The 17938-nt window shown below is 51.0% G+C and overlaps 1 protein-coding gene across 1 annotated transcript; it reads left to right on the forward strand.

The window, feature by feature from the left end:
* Nucleotides 1–13155: 13155 nt before the first annotated feature.
* Nucleotides 13156–14124, forward strand: LOC135406414 (olfactory receptor 14J1-like). The gene has a single exon (XM_064640809.1). The coding sequence runs from the start codon at nucleotides 13156–13158 to the stop codon at nucleotides 14122–14124; it is 969 nt and encodes a 322-aa protein (XP_064496879.1).
* The last annotated feature ends 3814 nt before the right edge of the window (nucleotides 14125–17938 follow it).

A 17938-nucleotide genomic window follows, 5' to 3' on the forward strand; every position in this document is an offset into this window, starting at 1 on the left:
CAGAACAACTGTAGAACAGGAGACAGTTACTGACTGTATTCAACCAAAAGCTGCAGCCAGTTCAACGTTAGAGCCTTGTCTGCTTCACTGGGTGTTTTTAAAAAGCTAAAAAGTAAATGTTATTAGGAATTACAACTTACCAGTCCTTCAACCAAGAGCAGCTATTTTGCTTACAGTGAGCAAATCAATTCCTCCACACATCTGCAGGGAAAATGGGATATTAAAACACTTGAATTAAAATTAAAAATAATAAAGAAATCCTAAGGACCAAGCATTAGCCTGTGAGTATTACACAAGTCCCATCCCTGAATGAAAAATAAACAAACAACCAAGCATTACAGATGACAGCATATGCTACAAAAGACATTTTATAAAAAGCTTTCAATTATCACCAGGGAATGTGTTATCAAAGAACCTGTGCAAACCACCCAAGAAATTCAGGCCCCGTCCTGTACACAAATCCCTTGAGAAATTACCACCAGACAAACACAGATAACCATATATTGTTCTTACAAGAAAAGACAGCTCCAAAGAGCTCAGAAAAGTAAACAAGGGACAGGTAAAACTGCCTTTATTGTAACACCTGTTCAGCACAAACAGCATCAGGGCAATCCAGGAAAGGTGCAGACCATTATGACTGAAGTGCTAAATTTTGTATTTAGCATGGAACAGGCAGGTCAGCCAAGATCTGCTCCTGACACTGTGGGGTTTAATTTTAATCTTTAATTCTGCTATTTTTTGAAGAGCAGGTCAGTTAAAAGTTGCAACTTTAGACATTTCAGGATTTAACATTAGGAACACAAGTCTTGGGTCTCACTGGCTCAGTCCCCTCATTATCCTCAGACTGGTCTTGCCTTCATTGTAACAGACTGTGCAATATCTGTGGTTTTGACCCTCTAAACTGAAAATTCCCATGGGATTTCAGATATGCTCCATTGTTCTCAAGGTATGAGATCATTTCTAAACACCAACTCTTAGTTCTCACAGATCCCATCAGACAGTTACACAACCCAGTTCCAGAACACACTGACACACACATTTGCACATCAGCCCTGTTTGCTGCAGGACATCCATCAATTCATAAAAATGTGACCTACACACTGACCCACGTTGGGCACAGACCTGGTGACCCACGGTCCAGGTGATCCATGCTGGGGAGTGTATTGGGTTTTAGATGGCCATGTTTTGGTTCCTGGGGGGTTCCAGGGGTGGGGTCTGTGAGCAGCTGCCAGAAACTTCCCCCGTGTCCAGCCCCTGTCCCGACCCCCCTGACAGTGAGGGTGACTCAGGGTCTTCTTAACTGATCCCTTGGGGCAGATTAGAGTTAGTTTATCTGTATCCATGTCTATATTTATATCTATATATATATGTAGAGTTGAGTTTAGAACAATTTTGTCTCCATGTAAAGTAGGTTTGGGGCAGTTTTGGCTCCTGTCTATAGTGATATAAAAACACAAAAATAACACTTCCTCCCTCTGGCTCCAAGCCCAGCCTGTCCCCTCCAGGGGTGGGTGTTCCCCCCTCTGCCCCAGGCAGTTCCATTGCCCTTGGGCAGCAAAGCCCCCACTGCTTCTGCAACTGGAGAGTGTTGGAGCCATGGACCATTAACATTCCAGTGTCTCCCAGCTCTGCATCCCAAAAGTCAAGAGGGTTCAACCTGTCACCTCAAAGTGGATCAATCCCACTGAAAATGGCTCAATCCCACCCCAAAATTCCTGTGTTTCTTATTTTCCCGATGTAATTCCGGGGCTGCCGGTGCCACCCCTCAGCTCTCCACAGGCTGAGGCTTGGCCTTGCACTTTTGCCTTTGCTGGATTTCTTCATCAAATATTTCTCTCTCCCTGAAAACAAAAATATGGAAGGTTTTCAATAATCTGGACATCTTTAGACCATCTGGACAATTTACAGGTTGCAGTGTTGGAACGGAACATTTTCCACATTTAATCATTTGTTCCCATCCCTCCCAGGAGGGAGGACACTGAACTCTTCCACAGAAACAGAAAACTAGTAACAAAAATTCAGAGACTGCTGAAAATGAAAAATACCTTTTGCTCACAGCTGGCCCTTTCATGTCCTTCTGTTCTGCCTTCTTACAATCGATGTTATCTGTGGCAGCAGTTGCCTAGATGATGGCCAAAAAAGGCATTTAATTCATTTAGAATCATTCCAGAAAACTGAATCACAACTGGGGATTTGAAACTGCCTCAGGGGAGCACATTTGGAGAAAAGGGTTCCTCAGTCACTTAGAAAATTTGGCTGAAACTGCTCGTTGTGGGCCTGAAACTCTTAAATAAATAATACCAACTCATCCTGCCTCCTTCCCAGGGGAGTATTTTTATCCCCAGATTAAGATATTTTCCAGGGATTTTGTCTCTACACAAATCAATGTTCTCCTGGGAAAAGCACCAAGTATATGAGACAAGTAACTGTAAAAACAACCAACCCACCCACCCCACACACAAAGAACAGCCCAAGAAAACCCCAAGAACTTGCCAAATTAAATAAAACCCTGAAAACCAGGCTTTGAAGCATGTCAGAAGTAATTAAAATACATGAGAAATCAGCCTTTCTGCCTTCAACAAACTGCCTCAAGCTTCTCCTTTCTGTGCTTAAAAATCAGCATTTCAGTGAGTCAGGCTGCAGACAGGTATGAACTTTGCTGCCCAGCTCAGCCACCAGTGCCCCTAAAGGTCCCCCAGAAAAGGGGATTGAGGGGGTCCTGGGTGGGCTCTGGATGGATTTAGGGGGTCCTTGGGGATCTGTGGGGTGGTCCTGGCACCTTTAGGGTGAGTTGGATGACCATTGAGGGGGAGGTGCCCTCCCAAAGCCTCACAGAGCAGGTTGACACAGGGGAATGCAGGAGGGGTCCCCATTCCCGATCCATTCTTGGGCCGGTTTTGCCCTCCCCAACCTCGGCTCCTCCCTGTGTCACATCTATCAGATGACATCACATCCTCCTCTGTGACATCACATCCTCCTCTGTGACATCACAGCTCCCCATGACATCACATCCCCTCTGTGACATCACATCCTTCCTGTGACATCACATATCTCCTATGACATCACATCCTACTCTGTGACATCACATGTCTGCTATGACATCACATCCTCCTCTGTGACATCACAGATCCCCTGTGACATCACATCCTCCTCTGTGACATCACATCCTCCTCTGTGACGTGGCATGTTACCTATGACATCACAGCTCCCCAGTGACATCACAGCTCCCTGTGACATCATATCCTTCCTGTGACATGACATGCTACCTGTGACATCACATCCCCCTCTGTGACATCACAACTCTTGTATGACATCACATCCTCATCTGTGACATAACATCCTCCTCTGTGACATCACATCCTTCTCTGTGACATCACATGTCTCCTATGACATCACATCCTCCTCAGTGACATCACATCCTCCTCTATGACATCACATCGTCCTCTGTGATATCACAGCTCTCCTGTGACATCACATCCTTCCTGTGATATCACATGCTTCCTGTGACATCACATCCTCCTCTGTGACATCACATCTCCCTGTGACATCACATCCTTATCTGTGACATCACATCCTCTTAAGTGACATCACGTCTCCTATGACATCACATCCTCCCTTGTGACATCACATCCTTCTCTGTGACATCGCATGTCTCCTATGATATCACATCCTCCTCTGTGACATCACATCCTCCACTGTGACATCACATCCTCCACTGTGACATCGCTTGTCTCCTATGACATCACATCCTCCTCTGTGACTTCATATCCTCCTCTGTGACATCGCTTGTCTCCTATGACATCACATCCTCTGTGACATCACATGTCTCCTATGACATCATATCCTCATCTGTGACATCACAGCTCCCCTGTGACATCACAGCTCTCCTCTGTGACATTGCATGTCTCCTATGACATCATATCCTCCTCTGCGACATCACAACTCTCTATGACATCACATCCCCCTCTGTGACATCACATCCTCCTCTATGACATCCCAGCTCCCTGTGACATCACATCCTCCTCTGTGACATCACATCCTCCTATGACATCACATCCTCCTCTGTGACATCACAGCTCCCTGTGACATCACATCGTCATCTGTGACATCACAACTCTCGTGTGACATCACATCCTCCTCTGTGACATAACATCCTCCTCTGTGACATCACATGTCTCCTATGACATCACATCCTACTCTGTGACATCACATCCTCCTCTGTAACATCGCATGTCTCTTATGACATCACATCCCCCTCTGTGGCATCAATTCCTCCTCTGTGACATCACAGCTCTCCTATGACATCACATCCTCCTCTGTGACATCACAGCTCTCCTATGACATCACATCCTCCTCTGTGACATCACAGCTCTCCTATGACATCACATCCTCATCTGTGACATAACATCCTCCTCTGTGATATCACATCCTCCTCTGAGACATCACATGTCTCCTATGACATCACATCCTACTCTGTGACATCACAGCTCTCTGTGACATCACATCCTTTTTTGTGACATCACATCCTCCTCTGTGACATCGCATGTCTCCTATGACATTACATCCTCTTCTGTGACATCACAGCTCCCCTGTGATATCACATCCTCCTCTGTGACATCACATGTCTCCTATGACATCACATCCTTTTCTGTGATGTCATAGCTCACCTGAGACATCCCATCCTTTTCTGTGACATCACAGCTGTCCTGTGACATCACACCCTCCTCTGTGTTATCACATCCTCCTCTGTGATGTGCCATGTTGCCTATTACATCACAACTCCCCAGTGACATCACAGGTCCCTGTGACATCATATCTTTCCTGTGACATCACATGCTACCTGTGACATCACATCCTCCTCTGTGACATCACAGCTCTAGTATGACATCACATTCTCATCTGTGACCTCACATCCTCTTCTGTGACATCGCATGTCTCCTATGACATCATATCCTCCTCTGTGACATCACATCCTCCTCTGTGACATCACATCCTCCTCTGTGGCATCACAGCTCCCTGTGACATCACATCCTCCTCTGTGACAGCACATCCTCCTCTGTGACATCACATCCTTTATTGTGACATCACATCCTCCTCTGTGACTTGACATGTTACTTATGACATCACAGCTCCCCAGTGACATCACAGCTCCCTGTGACATCACATCCTCCCCTGTGACATCACATCGTCCTCTGTGACAACACATGTTACCTATGACATCACATCTTCCTCTCTGACATCACAGCTCCCTGTGACATCACATTCTCCTCTGTGACATCACATCCCCCTCTGTGACATCCCATCTCTCCTATGGCATCACATATTCCTCTGTGACATCACAGCTCTTCTATGACATCAAAGCTCACCTGTGACATCACATCCTTCTCTTTGACATCACAGCTCCCTGTGACATCACATCCTCCTCTGTGACATTGCATGTCTACTATGACATCACAGCTCTCCTGTGACATCACATCATTCCTGTGACATCACATCATTCCTGTGACATCACATCCTCTCCTGTGATATCACATCTCCTGTTACATCACAGCTCCCTTGTGACATCACATTCTCCCATGACATCACATCCTCTTTGACATCACATGTCTCCTATGACATCACATCCTCCCTGTGACATCACATCCTTCCTGTGACATCACATCCTCCCCATGACATCACAGCCCCCCTGTGACATCACATCTCTCTTTTGATATCGCATCATCGCTGTGACATCATCCCTGGTGGTTGCCTGGGGATCTTTCCAGTCTTAGATGTTATCCCAAAAAAGAAACTCTGTCTTTTATACAGGCAGGAAAACTGGAATCCTGATGCCTTCAAATCTTCAGCAAAATCCACAATTTAAACTAGGAGCACTGCTCTTCTGTTGCCACTGAGCCAGTTGTAGGTGGCTGTGATTTAATAAAGCAGCAACAATTGGCCAATACACATGGTGTCCTCCTGTGGTGGTTTAGAGCTGGCTCCCTGCCAAGTCTCCAAACCCCACCACAAGAGCTCCCCCCCCAAAACCAAGGGAAAAGGAAAAAAACCCAAGAGAACAGAAATAAGAGAAAGCTAAAGCAATATATAAACATATTTACACTTATATTACATTTATATACAAAAACTATAGACACATAAGAAAGAAACCCCCAACACCTGAAAACAGAGAAGGGGAAGGGGAAAATGGGACAAAACAAACAAACAAAAACAGGTATACACACTCAATAAAGGAATAGCCAAAGAAAACCATAATACTTTCCTTGAGAAAGCCCAATCATGCCCAATGCCACCGCCACGCTAATGGACCCCGGCTCGGCAGAAACAACCGGCCCCGTAGGCCCAACCAGGTCTCAGCTCCCCCACAGAAGCGAGACCAGCCATGGGAGTCTGTTGTCTCCAAACCTCACCGGGAGAGAGGAAGAGGAAGAGCCTTCCCTGTCCGCCTATTACATAAAGGCACCTAATTACATAAAGGAATAGGATGGAATACTTCCTTCCTTCCTTCCTGGTTGCCAGGAAGGAAGGCCTAGACTCAAAACCTTTACACTTTCAGATGCACTGTGTCCTGAGCAGACTGTGTCCTGCTTGTCCTGTCCTGCTGCCTGCAGGACAACTTCCCCCTCGGCACACCCCCAGCCCCAGCCTTGTTTGGGAAGCTGAGCTCTGGCTGAGGCTTTCCCCAGGAGAAGCCTCATTGATCTCTCCTCAGGGCAGTCCCCCCAGCACCCAGCCAGGACAGGGCACAGAATGAGTGGCCCCAGCTCTGCCTCCTCAGGGGTGTCCAGGCATCCCACAAGGCAGCTGCTGTTGCTGCATCACCACCTCCCCTCACCAGAATGGATTTGGAAGGCTTTCCAAGCAGAGGGACCAGATAGAAACCTCTGGATCCCACAGAGAAAACATCCCCAGGGTCCTGTTAGAGCACAAACCTGCAAACAGGGATGACAGGTCAGACAATCACAGAATCATCAAGGTTGGAAGAGACCTTCCAGATCTTCTAGTCCAACTTTCAACCCAGCACCAACAGAATCACCCCTAAACCCCATCCCAAAGTGCTACATCCAGATGCCACCTGAATGCTTCCAGAGACTCCACCACCTCCCTGGGCTACTTGTTCCAATGCCTGAGCACTCTCTTAGTGGAAAAATGTTTTTTGAATATCTAATATGAACCTTGCCGATGCAGTTTAAGGCCATTTCCTCTCTTCCTGTCACTAAAGGCTTTGCAGAAGAGACCACCCCCCACACACACTAAAACCTCCTTTCAGGTCATTGCAGAGAGCAATGAGGTCCCCCCTGAGCCTCCCCTTCTCCAGACTCAACAAGCCCAGTTCCCTCAGCCGTCCCTCAGCAGACATGTTTTCCAGAGCCTTCCCCAGCTCCGTTCCCTTCTCTGGACACGCTCCAGCCCCTCAAGGGCCTTTTGGCACTGAGGGGCCAGACCTGGACACAGCACTCCAGGTGGGGCCTCCCCAGTGCCCAGCACAGAGGGGCAATCAGTTCTCTGCTCCTGCTGGCCACACTCTTCTCCACAAAGGCCACGATGCCCTTGGCCTTCTTGCCCCCCTGGGCACACTCTGCCTCATATCCAGTCTCTGTCAAGCAGCACACCCAAGTCCCTTCCTGCTGAGCAGCTCTCCAGCCCCTCTGCCCCCAGCCTGGAGCGTTCCAGGGGGTTGTTGGGACCCAAGGGCAGGCCCTGACACTTGGCCTTATTGATCCAGCCTGTCCAGATCCCTCTGCAGAGTCTTCCTGCCCTCCAGCACATCCACACTCATACCCAGATCAGTCAGTCTCCCAAACAGGACAAAGTCTGACCACCAGCAGTCCAAGGTATCAGTTCTGCTGCCCCCTCCTTCCTCCACCCAGAATGGAAAACTCCATCATTTTGGGGTCTCTGTGTCCGTCAGCTCCGACCACCACATCCCTCACCAGTCACAGAATCATGGAATGGTTTGGGTTGGAAGGGACCTTAAAGAGCATTTCCGTCCAACCCCCTGCCATGGGCAGGGACACCTTCCACTAGACTCAGAGCTCAGAGCCCCATCCAACCTGGCCGTGAACACTTCCAGGGATGGGGCAGCCAGAACTTCTCTGAGCAACCTGTGCCAGGATCTCACTACCATCACAGTCCAGAAATTCTTCCTAATATCCCATCTAACCCTTCCCTTTCTCAGTGTGAAGCCATTCCCCTTGTCCTGTCACTCCAGGCTCTTGTAAATAGTCTCTGTCCATCTTTCTTGTTGGCTCCCTTCAGGCACTGCAAGGCCACAATTAGGTCAGCCCAAAGCCTTCTTTTCTCCAGCCTGAACAATCCCAATTCTCTCAGCCTTTCCTCACAGCAGAGCTGCTCCATCCCTCTGATCACTTTGATGGTCCCCTCTGGACTCGCTCCAGCAGGTCCATGTCCTTCCTGGGCTGGAGCCCAGAGCTGGAGGCAGCTCTGCAGGGGTGACAACATTACAGCCCTGTGTGTTCCAGCAAGGACACTGTGGAACCTCCTGGAGTAAAGGAGCCATTGTGACACTGTAGGGCCTTCTGGAGCCAAAGGATTCCTGGGACACTGTGGAATCTCATGGAACCAAGGGGACACTGTGATATGTGGGGCCTCCTAGAACCAAAGGAGTCCTGAGACATTTTGCAAACCCATGGAATCAAGGGTCCATTATCACACTGCAGAGCCTTACGAAGCCAAATGGACCCTGTGACTCTGTGGAACCTCGTGGAATCTAGTGGCCATTCCCACACTGTAAAACCTCATGGATACTCTCAGGTTCCCATTATTAAAAGACACCTCTGCCCAAATTCAGCTGCAAAGGAGACCATGTGCCAAAGTCAGCAGTCCAGGTTTGATTTAACAGTAAAGAGGAGGGAGAGAGAGAGAAAGAAATAGAAAGAGAGAGAAGAAGGGGGTGGTGGGAAGCCAGTGAGAGAGAGACAGAGATGAAGTAAATGTATCACACCATGGAGATCCCTGAGGCTCCCACCGGTCCTTCTTCACCCTGCTCTGCTCGGTGGAGGGTCCCCAAGTTGTGCTTCTGGGCTATCACTTTCGTACAGCCTAAGGCCCAGGTATTCAGGGGGGTAGATGCTGTTCCCACAGCTTGGGCTGGCACGTGGACAAGGACTTGCTTCCTTTCCCACACCTTGCCACGGTGGGAGTTTTTCCCATTTTGTTTCCAGTCTGCAGGTGGGAATCTTTGTCTGGATGGGTTCCCCAGACCTGCCTTACCAGCCCTGGCTTCCTGTTGGGGCTGTCTGCTCTTTCCCACAGTCTGCACAGTGCAATTCTGGCCTGGGAGCTTCTTCCAAAGCTTCACCTCTGTTTAGGCCTTGGAATTAAATGCCTTCCTGTTTGCCACCAGGGCTTATGTCTTGTGGTGCCCTATGGGATTTTCCTGCTTTGACAATGTTTTGAGACAGTTCATTGTGCCCTTCAAGTCCTTCCATGTGCACACACACACACCATTCTCACCAGTGTCTGGCCCTCCAAAGAACACAAGCCCTGATGATTTATAGCTCCCACTCTCCCTCCGCAACCAGAGCTCAGAGCTCCCTTGTGCCAGAAGCTTTAAAGATATTGTGCCTCATTCTGCCAAGACAACCCTTGGAAAAAAGTGTCCCTCTGTGTTTCCTGGGATAAGAGCACTCTACTGTCATCTTCCAAAACCTTGGAGAGGTCCCAGAGATCTCCCAGGAAGGAATTTGGGGCCTCAAACACATGACCCGTATATAGAGGCTGAGGACTCAGGGGTCAGTGGCATGAAGACTGAGGACAGTAGTGGAGTAGCCTGAGAGGTCTGGAAGGGGGGTGTCAGAGCTGGTGGAGCTTTTCTTCCTGTCAGAAAACAGCCTAAGAAAGAACTAGTGCCACCAAGGGCAGCTGGGGTGGCCTAGACTGGTGACAAGAAGTCAGAAATTTCCCTCCAAGGTCAGTGTTGTGGTGCAATATGTCACAAAGCAGGAGTCTGGATGAGCCCAAGGCTTTGTGTGTGCAGGAAGAGCCAGGGAGGACGCAGAGATGTCAGTGCAGGAAGGTACCAGCCAGGTGGGGCAGCCGGGGGGATGACGACAGCCTGCAGGGAAAGGGGCAGGGCATGGACACCGTAGGACAGCCTGGGCTGGAGAGGAGACAGGGAGGGGGAGAAGCTGAAAGGCCCTGACACAGCCACCTTCGGCAGGCCTTTGGCCATGGCTGCTGTCTGTGCCCCTGATGCCAGGAGGAGGGGAGTGGCCCTTGCAGCCCTGGGGCCTCAGGGCCTCCTTGTCCCTGCTCAGCAGCCTGGCAGGTGCCACCCCATGGTCCTGCCCTTGGCATTGCACATCCCACATCCCAGTGCCCCAGGAGGAGCCCTGAGGAATGAGGCAGGGACAGCATCTGCCTTCCCAGGGGCTGGGGGTCAGGGCTTGGCCCTTTGGATTAAGAAAACAAGTCAAGGTTTGTTCAGCATCAGAGCCACCTTTCCCTTGCTTGTCCATCCTTGTCATCACTGTCTGCAGATTTCTGCTCTAACTGGAACCTGGGGACACATTCTCAGTTGTGTCCCTCAGTGAGACTCATTAGCACTACAAGAAACTTCAGTGTTTCCATCTCACTTTGACTTCTTGAGAAGTTGTTTGAACTTCCTCTCAGGGACTGAGTCTCATGTAAACAACATCAAATCCCTCTGAGGGTCATTAAATGCCTGGGGCTGTTGCTGTGCTGCTGAGCTGGGCTGGGCTCCTGGCACACAGGGAGCTCCTGGTAACCAAGAAGAGCTTCAAAGAGACAGCTCTGCTGGTGAGCAGCTCCTCTGCACAGCCCAGCAGGGCTGAGGGCACTGCCTGCAGCACCCAGGGCACAGGAGAGAAGGCAGAGAGATGAGAGGCAGCCTGGGCTGGGAGGTTACTGAGCTCTCACTAGGCAAGAAACCTTCCCAGGATTTGAAGGAAGAATTCTCTGGCTGTAGGAAAGTTCAACTTGCCTTCTTGGAGGCACCTCCTAAAGCTGGCACATCCCACAGCTTCCAGGATCTTTCAGCAGGACTCTCCCAGTTGCTGCAGTGCAGGGGACGTGGCCATATGGCAGAGCAGGGCAGGAGCTGCAGGCAGCAAGGGCAGAGAGGAGAAGGGAGCAGGAGGTTCAAGGGATCCTGGGGTGGGAGGACAGGGCAGAGCTGCTCAGGGCAGGAACCTTGCCAGCCCTTTGCCACGGTCAGGCTGTGGCTGCAGAGCAGTGCAGGTGAGTTCCTGCAAGTGCCTCTCCCAGCTGCCAAATGGCAGCAGTGGCAGGAGCTGTCAGGATGGCTCTGCTGGATTTGCTGGGGTGCAGCAGGAGAAGCTGCTGCAGAGCAGGACTTGCTGCTGCCCCATCAGAGGCCCAGGGCCAGAAGGTTCCCTGTGCCAGGGCTGGCTGTGGGGTGGGAAGGTGGGGGTGCAGCCAGGGGTGCCCAGGGCTGTGGTGCAGAGCAGGGTCCTGCCCCCAGGGCTCTGTGTGCTGGGGCAGGGACTCTGCTGCCTGCCAGGGTCAGCTCTCAGCCCGGCCAAGGAGCTGCCACAGCCCTACAGGGAGAAGGGGTGGGTGGAAGGAGTGACCCCTCAGGGCAGGGCAGGGCTGGGCAGGGCCCTTCAGCTGCAGGCTCAGGGCTCCTCACAGCTTCAGCTCCACCTCCTCCATTTCCAGGGGCCCTTCTCAGGAAACACATCCCCCCAGAACACCTCCCCCTTCCCAGCCACCGCAGGCTGTCTGGGATCTGCTCTGCAGCCCCTGCCCAGGCAGAGCTGCCCCTGGGCACTGGGCTGGGGATGGCTCTGGCAGCACTGGCAGGGAGCTGAGCTGGGCACAGGCAGGGGCTGCTGGCAGGAACAGCTCCTCACCCAGAGACAGGCAGGCAGGGAGAGGCAGCTGCTGCCACAAGGGCTGGGCAGGGGGATGTGGGCCCCTCCCTGCTGTCCCTGTGGCACAGACCCCTTCCCTGAGCAGCTCCTGCCTGGGCTCCTTTCCCAGCCTAAGCAGAGCCTGTGCCCTCAGGCCCACAGGGGCTGGGCTGTGCATTGCCCTGCAGCAGCCAGAGCCCAGGCAAGGACAAGGCCCTGATTTCCAGCTGTCTCTCTGTGTCCCTCCTCCCTTGGGCAGCACTGTGGCATTTCACTCCCATCCCCTGCTGCCTGGGCTCTCCTTGTTCTCACCATTCGGTTTTCTGAGCCACTCTGGGGTTGGAGGGGGTAGATTCCTGTCCAGACACAACCCCTTTGGGTGCTGCTGTGGGGATGTGTCTCTGGGAGCCAAGTGCCCAAGTGCCCTCCAGGCACCTTCAGGGTCTTCAGCTGTTTGTCTGGGTGTCCTGCAGGGCTGCAGGTGCCCTCCAGAAGGGCACAGCTCTGCCATAGGATCTCTGTGCTGCACAGGATCCCCACAGAGAAAACTCCTCAGTGCTAAATCCATGGAAATGCTCTGGGCAGCTGTACTTGGGAGCTGCAATGATCCCTCTGTGTGGCAGTCTGGGAGGATAGAGATGAGATCCTAATCAGGCATCCTGAGGAAAGGCAAGCATTCTGTCAATCTGCTCTTTGAAACAGGATTCCTCTGCTCCTAGAAGTGCCTTGTTACTTTTTTAAGGGACTTCCTAAGGGTGATCCCCCTTTAGCTCTAAGCTGCCAGCCAGGGGCAGCTGTGAACAGGAAAGAAGGCCAGCGCTTGTCTCTGCACCAAGAAACCATCCCTTTGCCTCTCAGGGCTCACAAGATTGCACTTGGAGCACATCAGAAATGTCAGAAATTTCAACCATCCAAACTCCTCCTGGCAAGAGGAATTCGAACAAAACAAAGTCCCCCAAATCCCCTCTTTGTGTTCTGTCCTTGGGCAAACTGTGACCAGCAGTTCTGGAAACACTTTGATACATCACAAGTGCATTTAATTGGAGGTCACCCTGTGCTCCAAGTTGCCTCTCACTGCACAGCAAGAAGGATTCCTCGGGAGCCCATTCCAGGGTCCCTGCTCTCAGTGCCCCCTTCAGCCAGCAAATCCCAGAGCTCAGGGAGAGGGATGCAGAGAGATCTTCCTGAAAAGGGGCCCTGAATGTTGAATTGCTATGAGACATGCAAGATGTTTTGCTGATTGAGTCTGGCCTAATTCAGTTCTGCCTTTTTCTCCTCAACAGAAAACCTGAGGCATCAAATGTCCAACAGCAGCTCCATGCCCCAGTTCCTCCTCCTGGCATTTGCAGACAGAAGGGAGCTGCAGCTCCTGCACTTCTGGCTCTTCCTGGCCATCTCCCTGGCTGCCCTCCTGGGCAATGGCCTCATCCTCAGCGCCGTAGCCTGTGACCACCACCTGCACACCCCCATGGGCTTCTTCCTGCTCAACCTCTCCCTCACAGACCTGGGCTGCATCTGCACCACTGTCCCCAAAGCCATGCAAAATTCCCTCCAGAACAACACAACCATCTCCTACACAGGATGTGCTGCACAGGCCTTTTTCTTTTATTTCTTCATGTCAGCAGAGTTTTCCCTCCTCACCACCATGTGCTACGACCGCTACGTTGCCATCTGCAAACCCCTGCACTACGGGACCCTCCTGGGCAGCAGAGCTTGTGCCCACATGGCAGCAGCTGCCTGGGCCACTGCCTTTCTCAGTGCTCTGCTGCACACAGCCAATACATTTTCCCTGCCTCTGTGCCAGGGCAATGCCCTGGGCCAGTTCTTCTGTGAAATCCCACACATCCTCAAGCTCTCCTGCTCACAGTCCTATGTCAGGGAACTTGGGCTCATGGTGTTTGGTGTCTGTTTAGCATTTGGTTGTTTTGTTTTCATTGTTTTCTCCTATGTGCAGATCTTCAGGGCTGTGCTGAGGATCCCCTCTCAGCAGGGACGGCACAAAGCCTTTTCCACGTGCCTCCCTCACCTGACCGTGCTCTCCCTGTTCCTCAGCACTGCAGCATTTGCCTACCTGAAGCCCCCCTCCATCTCCTCCCCATCCCTGGATCTGGCACTATCAGTTCTGTACTCGGTGGTTCCTCCAGCACTGAACCCCTTCATCTACAGCCTGAGGAACCAGGAGCTCAAGGATGCCATGAGGAAACTGATAACTGGGTGTTTTTCAGAAGCAATAAACTCTCCTTCTTCTGCATGTTATGTACCTCGTTAAAGGCCAATCCTGTGATGTACTTCATTAAAGTCCCACCATATCTTCTGTATTTTATATTCCTGGTAGGGGTGTTATTTTGTGAGAATTTGTTCACATCAAAAAGTCTTTCTATATATAAAGATATATATAAAGATATATATAAAAAAGTGTATATACATATAAACACCATTTTCAATTCAGTGTTTGCCTTTCTAGCCTGGCCCACAGGCTGTACAAATTGGGAATTTTACTCACTGTGTGCTCAAACCAAATAAAGAACTCTGCAATGACTTGTTTACCTGACATCTTTCCTCTCTGACTTCTCTGCAGCTGCAGGGTCGGGGCCTCTGTGCAGAGCTGGGACAGAAAAGAGTCCCAGCAGAGCAGCACTGCCAGGGAGCAGCAGCCCTTCTCCTGCAGGGCCTCCTCTCCCTTCCCTTCCACACTGTCCTGCAGAGCCCTGTGTTGTTGGAGGCCTCAGTGCTCTGGCAGTCGGTGCCAGTCCTGCTGCAGGACTGTCCAGGGACTGCAGGCAGGGACAGCCACGGGCACTGCTGGCACAGAGCTGACCTCTGCAGCAGCACTGCCATCCTGCAGGGGCATCTCCTCAGGCCAGGGCCTCAAAGCTTCCATCTGCTTTCCACTTTGCTCTCCAGGATGTGCCCAACACAACGCCCTGCAGAGGAAAACAGCAGTGACCAGCACAAGGGTGGGAGTGCTCAGGGTGGGGGCACCCAGCAGTGCCCTGGCACAGCCAGCGCCGCTCCCAGCACTGGCCTCTCACCCCAGGCCATTGGGCTTGTTCTTCCCTCCAAGGAGGGACAGCAAATGACCAGCTCAGGAGTCCATGTTTGCACTGTATGCACAAGACATGCCCATGTGTCACGGCTTGGGGCTGGGGGGGTGGAAGGCTTAGACAAAGTTGATGGCAGAAGCCGTCTTGTTGAGCTACGAGGTGCACAAAGGACCCCCTTGCTTTCTAAATTCCTTCTCAGAGAGGAGCCTGGCTGTGGCTGAATCCAATCTCAGACTCAGAGTTTGATTTCAATTGAAGGAATTCTAGAGGTGTAATGCAATCACTTTGTCCTGCAGGTTTTAGTGATGAAAAATCTGAAATATTTTTATAAAATAATTATTTATTATGACAAATGAACAGACAATTGATCAGACAAATGAACAGACAAAAGACCTTAAACACAATTATTTCCTGCACAGTGTAAAAGCCAAAACCCCCTAGCAGTATAGTGTAAGATAGGACACTGGAGTCTATCAAAGTAACTGTATTAAAGCAATTGGATCAAAGGCAGCAAAAAGAAACAATCCTGAAGCAGAGATTGAGGTAACTCACCTCACAATGACAGGGGGTAGTTCTCTCTCTTTCACTTAACCCCTGGGCAGTGACCATGAAGAGCTGTCCCTGCTTCATGGCAGAAGCTTCACACACTTCACGGAAGTCTGTGGAAGAATCTGCCCCATGACAGTTGGACGGGGCTTTTATAGTTATCAAGGGTTTGACTGCTGAACATATTGGCAGGCCAGGGAGCAGCTTATCTGTCAAATCCTGTTCCAGAAAGCAGGATGTGTGTTTGAAGTTTCATGAAGCACTTTGAGTTTAGCACAATTCAACATTAAAAACAGGACCTTTGCACCAGCAGTAACTCACCACAGAGAGCTTGCATTGTTTGCATTCTCTGATCATTGTTTAGGTATTGTCAGAGCAGAGCATCCTGCCAGAAATGGCTCCTTGATTCCATGAGGTTGCAAAAACTCTGAGACCTCCTTTGGTTCCATGAGGTGCTGCAGTGTCACAATGGCTCCTTGATTCCAGGATGTTCCAAAATATCCCAGGGTTCCCTTGGCTCCAAGAGGCTCCCCAGTGTCCCACCGGCCCCTGGATTCCAGGAGGCCCTGCAGTGTCCCAATGGCCACTCGTTTCCAGGAGCCACAGCGGCTGCCGCCGGCGTCTGTGCCCGGAGCCGCCGCTCCCACGGGGCTGCCGCACTCACCGCCGGGGTTGCCGCTCGCGCAGCCGCCGCTCTGCCCCGGCTGCACCGGGACCCGGCACCGCCTCGGGCCTGCGCTGCCGCCTCAGCGGCCACAGGGACACAGGGATGGGGGACCTTTGCTCTGACACTGAGGGGGCCGGGCTTTGTTCTGCTGGGGTCTGGGCTTTAGGAAAATTGCTGTTCATTGTCATGCTGCACTGGAACACCTCCTGAATTCCAAAGGTTTCCTAATCCAGGGGGAGGGGTTTCTATGGCATCGGAGGTGCCGCCCCTCGGGACACATTGTCAATAAACCATCCAGCTGACTGGGATGGGTGTAAGAGATGGGGAACACAGGATAAGGAGTCATCCCCTGAAAACCTTGGAATATTCCCTGCCTGAATCATAACCAAAATGGAACTGTTCGGATGGAATTTCCAAATACTGTGGAAACCCCAGTCATTCCTGACACCAGGATGGAAATTCAGCAGATAACTAAAGCCAGTACCCTTGTGAGCCCACAACCAGCGGGGCTGAGGGAGGCCCTGGCAGCTCCCCAGCACCTCCCTCTCACTGGGACACCTCTGGAAGCCTCTCCCAGCTCGGGAACCCTCCAGTTTCCAACACTCCAAAGACCCTCGCTAATGCCCAGGACAATTCTGACGCCCCTCAACAAACACTCCTCCAGCTGTGACCCTGGTCTGTTGGAAAACACAAAGGGATTTGGGGGAGTGTTTCCCTGACAACAAGGAGAATTTGGGAGAGGGACCTTTCCACCCCCAGCTCTTGATGTGTCCACACATCTCTGCCTGGGTGCGGGTGTGAATTGACTGTGGTGGGAATGTTGTTATTGTGAATCTATAATTCAGTCACTGTTAAAATTGCAGCACATGCTATTGAATCACCTGATAACTGTTCAATTGGTCAATGATAAATGCTACTAATGTCTTTTGCCCCCTTGTCTTTGGATCCAAATCCTTCCTGCCCTGACCCTCTTGCATCCCAAGTCTCTGTGTAAATAATTCTCTTTCATCAAAAAAAATGTATTTTTCATGATGTCCACTTTAAAATCTTCTTCATTAGCTAAACTACAAAACAACTCCAATTAGCTGTAGAAGTCTTGAAGACTTGAAGACAATTAAAGGAATGAAAATAATTTGTTTTTCAGTGTTTTAATGGGTCCACAGTGTGTTTGGAGTTGCATCAGCTGTCAGTCCAAGATGGGCCATGTCAGAACTGGTGAGGCTGGGGGTGAGGAACAAGGTTGATCATCCAGGGTCAGTGTGGTCTCCTGAGGAGACACTCAGCATCAAGATCACCTGGAGAACACCTCTATCACCTCTTCTCTGAACTAAAATATATCTATAATTGAATTAAAACAAAAAAAGTACAAACTTGGAAGACTTGTTTTGAAATTGCCTTGAAGACAATTAAAGGAAGACAAAGAGATCCTGAGGGATTTCTGGAATTTAATGAGCCCCACAGTGTGTTTGCAGCCCAGCCCATGATCCTGAGGTGCTGAGAGAAGATTGAAGCAGCTGCTGAAGAAGTCAGAAGCCAAACTCCAAGTGCCTTGAAGCATTGCTGGGCCCCACTGAGGGCAGGCACTGACAAAGCCTCCCCAGGGACTCCTTGGAGCAGCTCCTTGGAGGCCAGGAGTGCAGGCAGACAAAGGCTCTGGGCAGGCCCCTGCAATGCTGAGCAAAGCCTGCCTTGGTTTTGTGGAGCACAAAGGCCAAGGCCTGAGCCCCAGGCCCTGGCCCAGCAGATCCTGTCCCTCCCGGCTGGCTCAGGGCTGTTTGGGGGGCACTGGGATGGGAGGGGGAGGAACAACAAAGGCCCAAAACTGG

This window comes from Pseudopipra pipra, chromosome W (assembly GCF_036250125.1).
Source record: "Pseudopipra pipra isolate bDixPip1 chromosome W, bDixPip1.hap1, whole genome shotgun sequence".
Classification (NCBI taxonomy): domain Eukaryota; kingdom Metazoa; phylum Chordata; class Aves; order Passeriformes; family Pipridae; genus Pseudopipra; species Pseudopipra pipra.

Excerpts from the sequence above, each read along its gene's own strand:
- LOC135406414 (XM_064640809.1), top strand. The coding sequence starts at position 13,156 with ATGTCCAACAGCAGCTCCATGCCCCAGTTCCTCCTCCTGGCATTTGCA.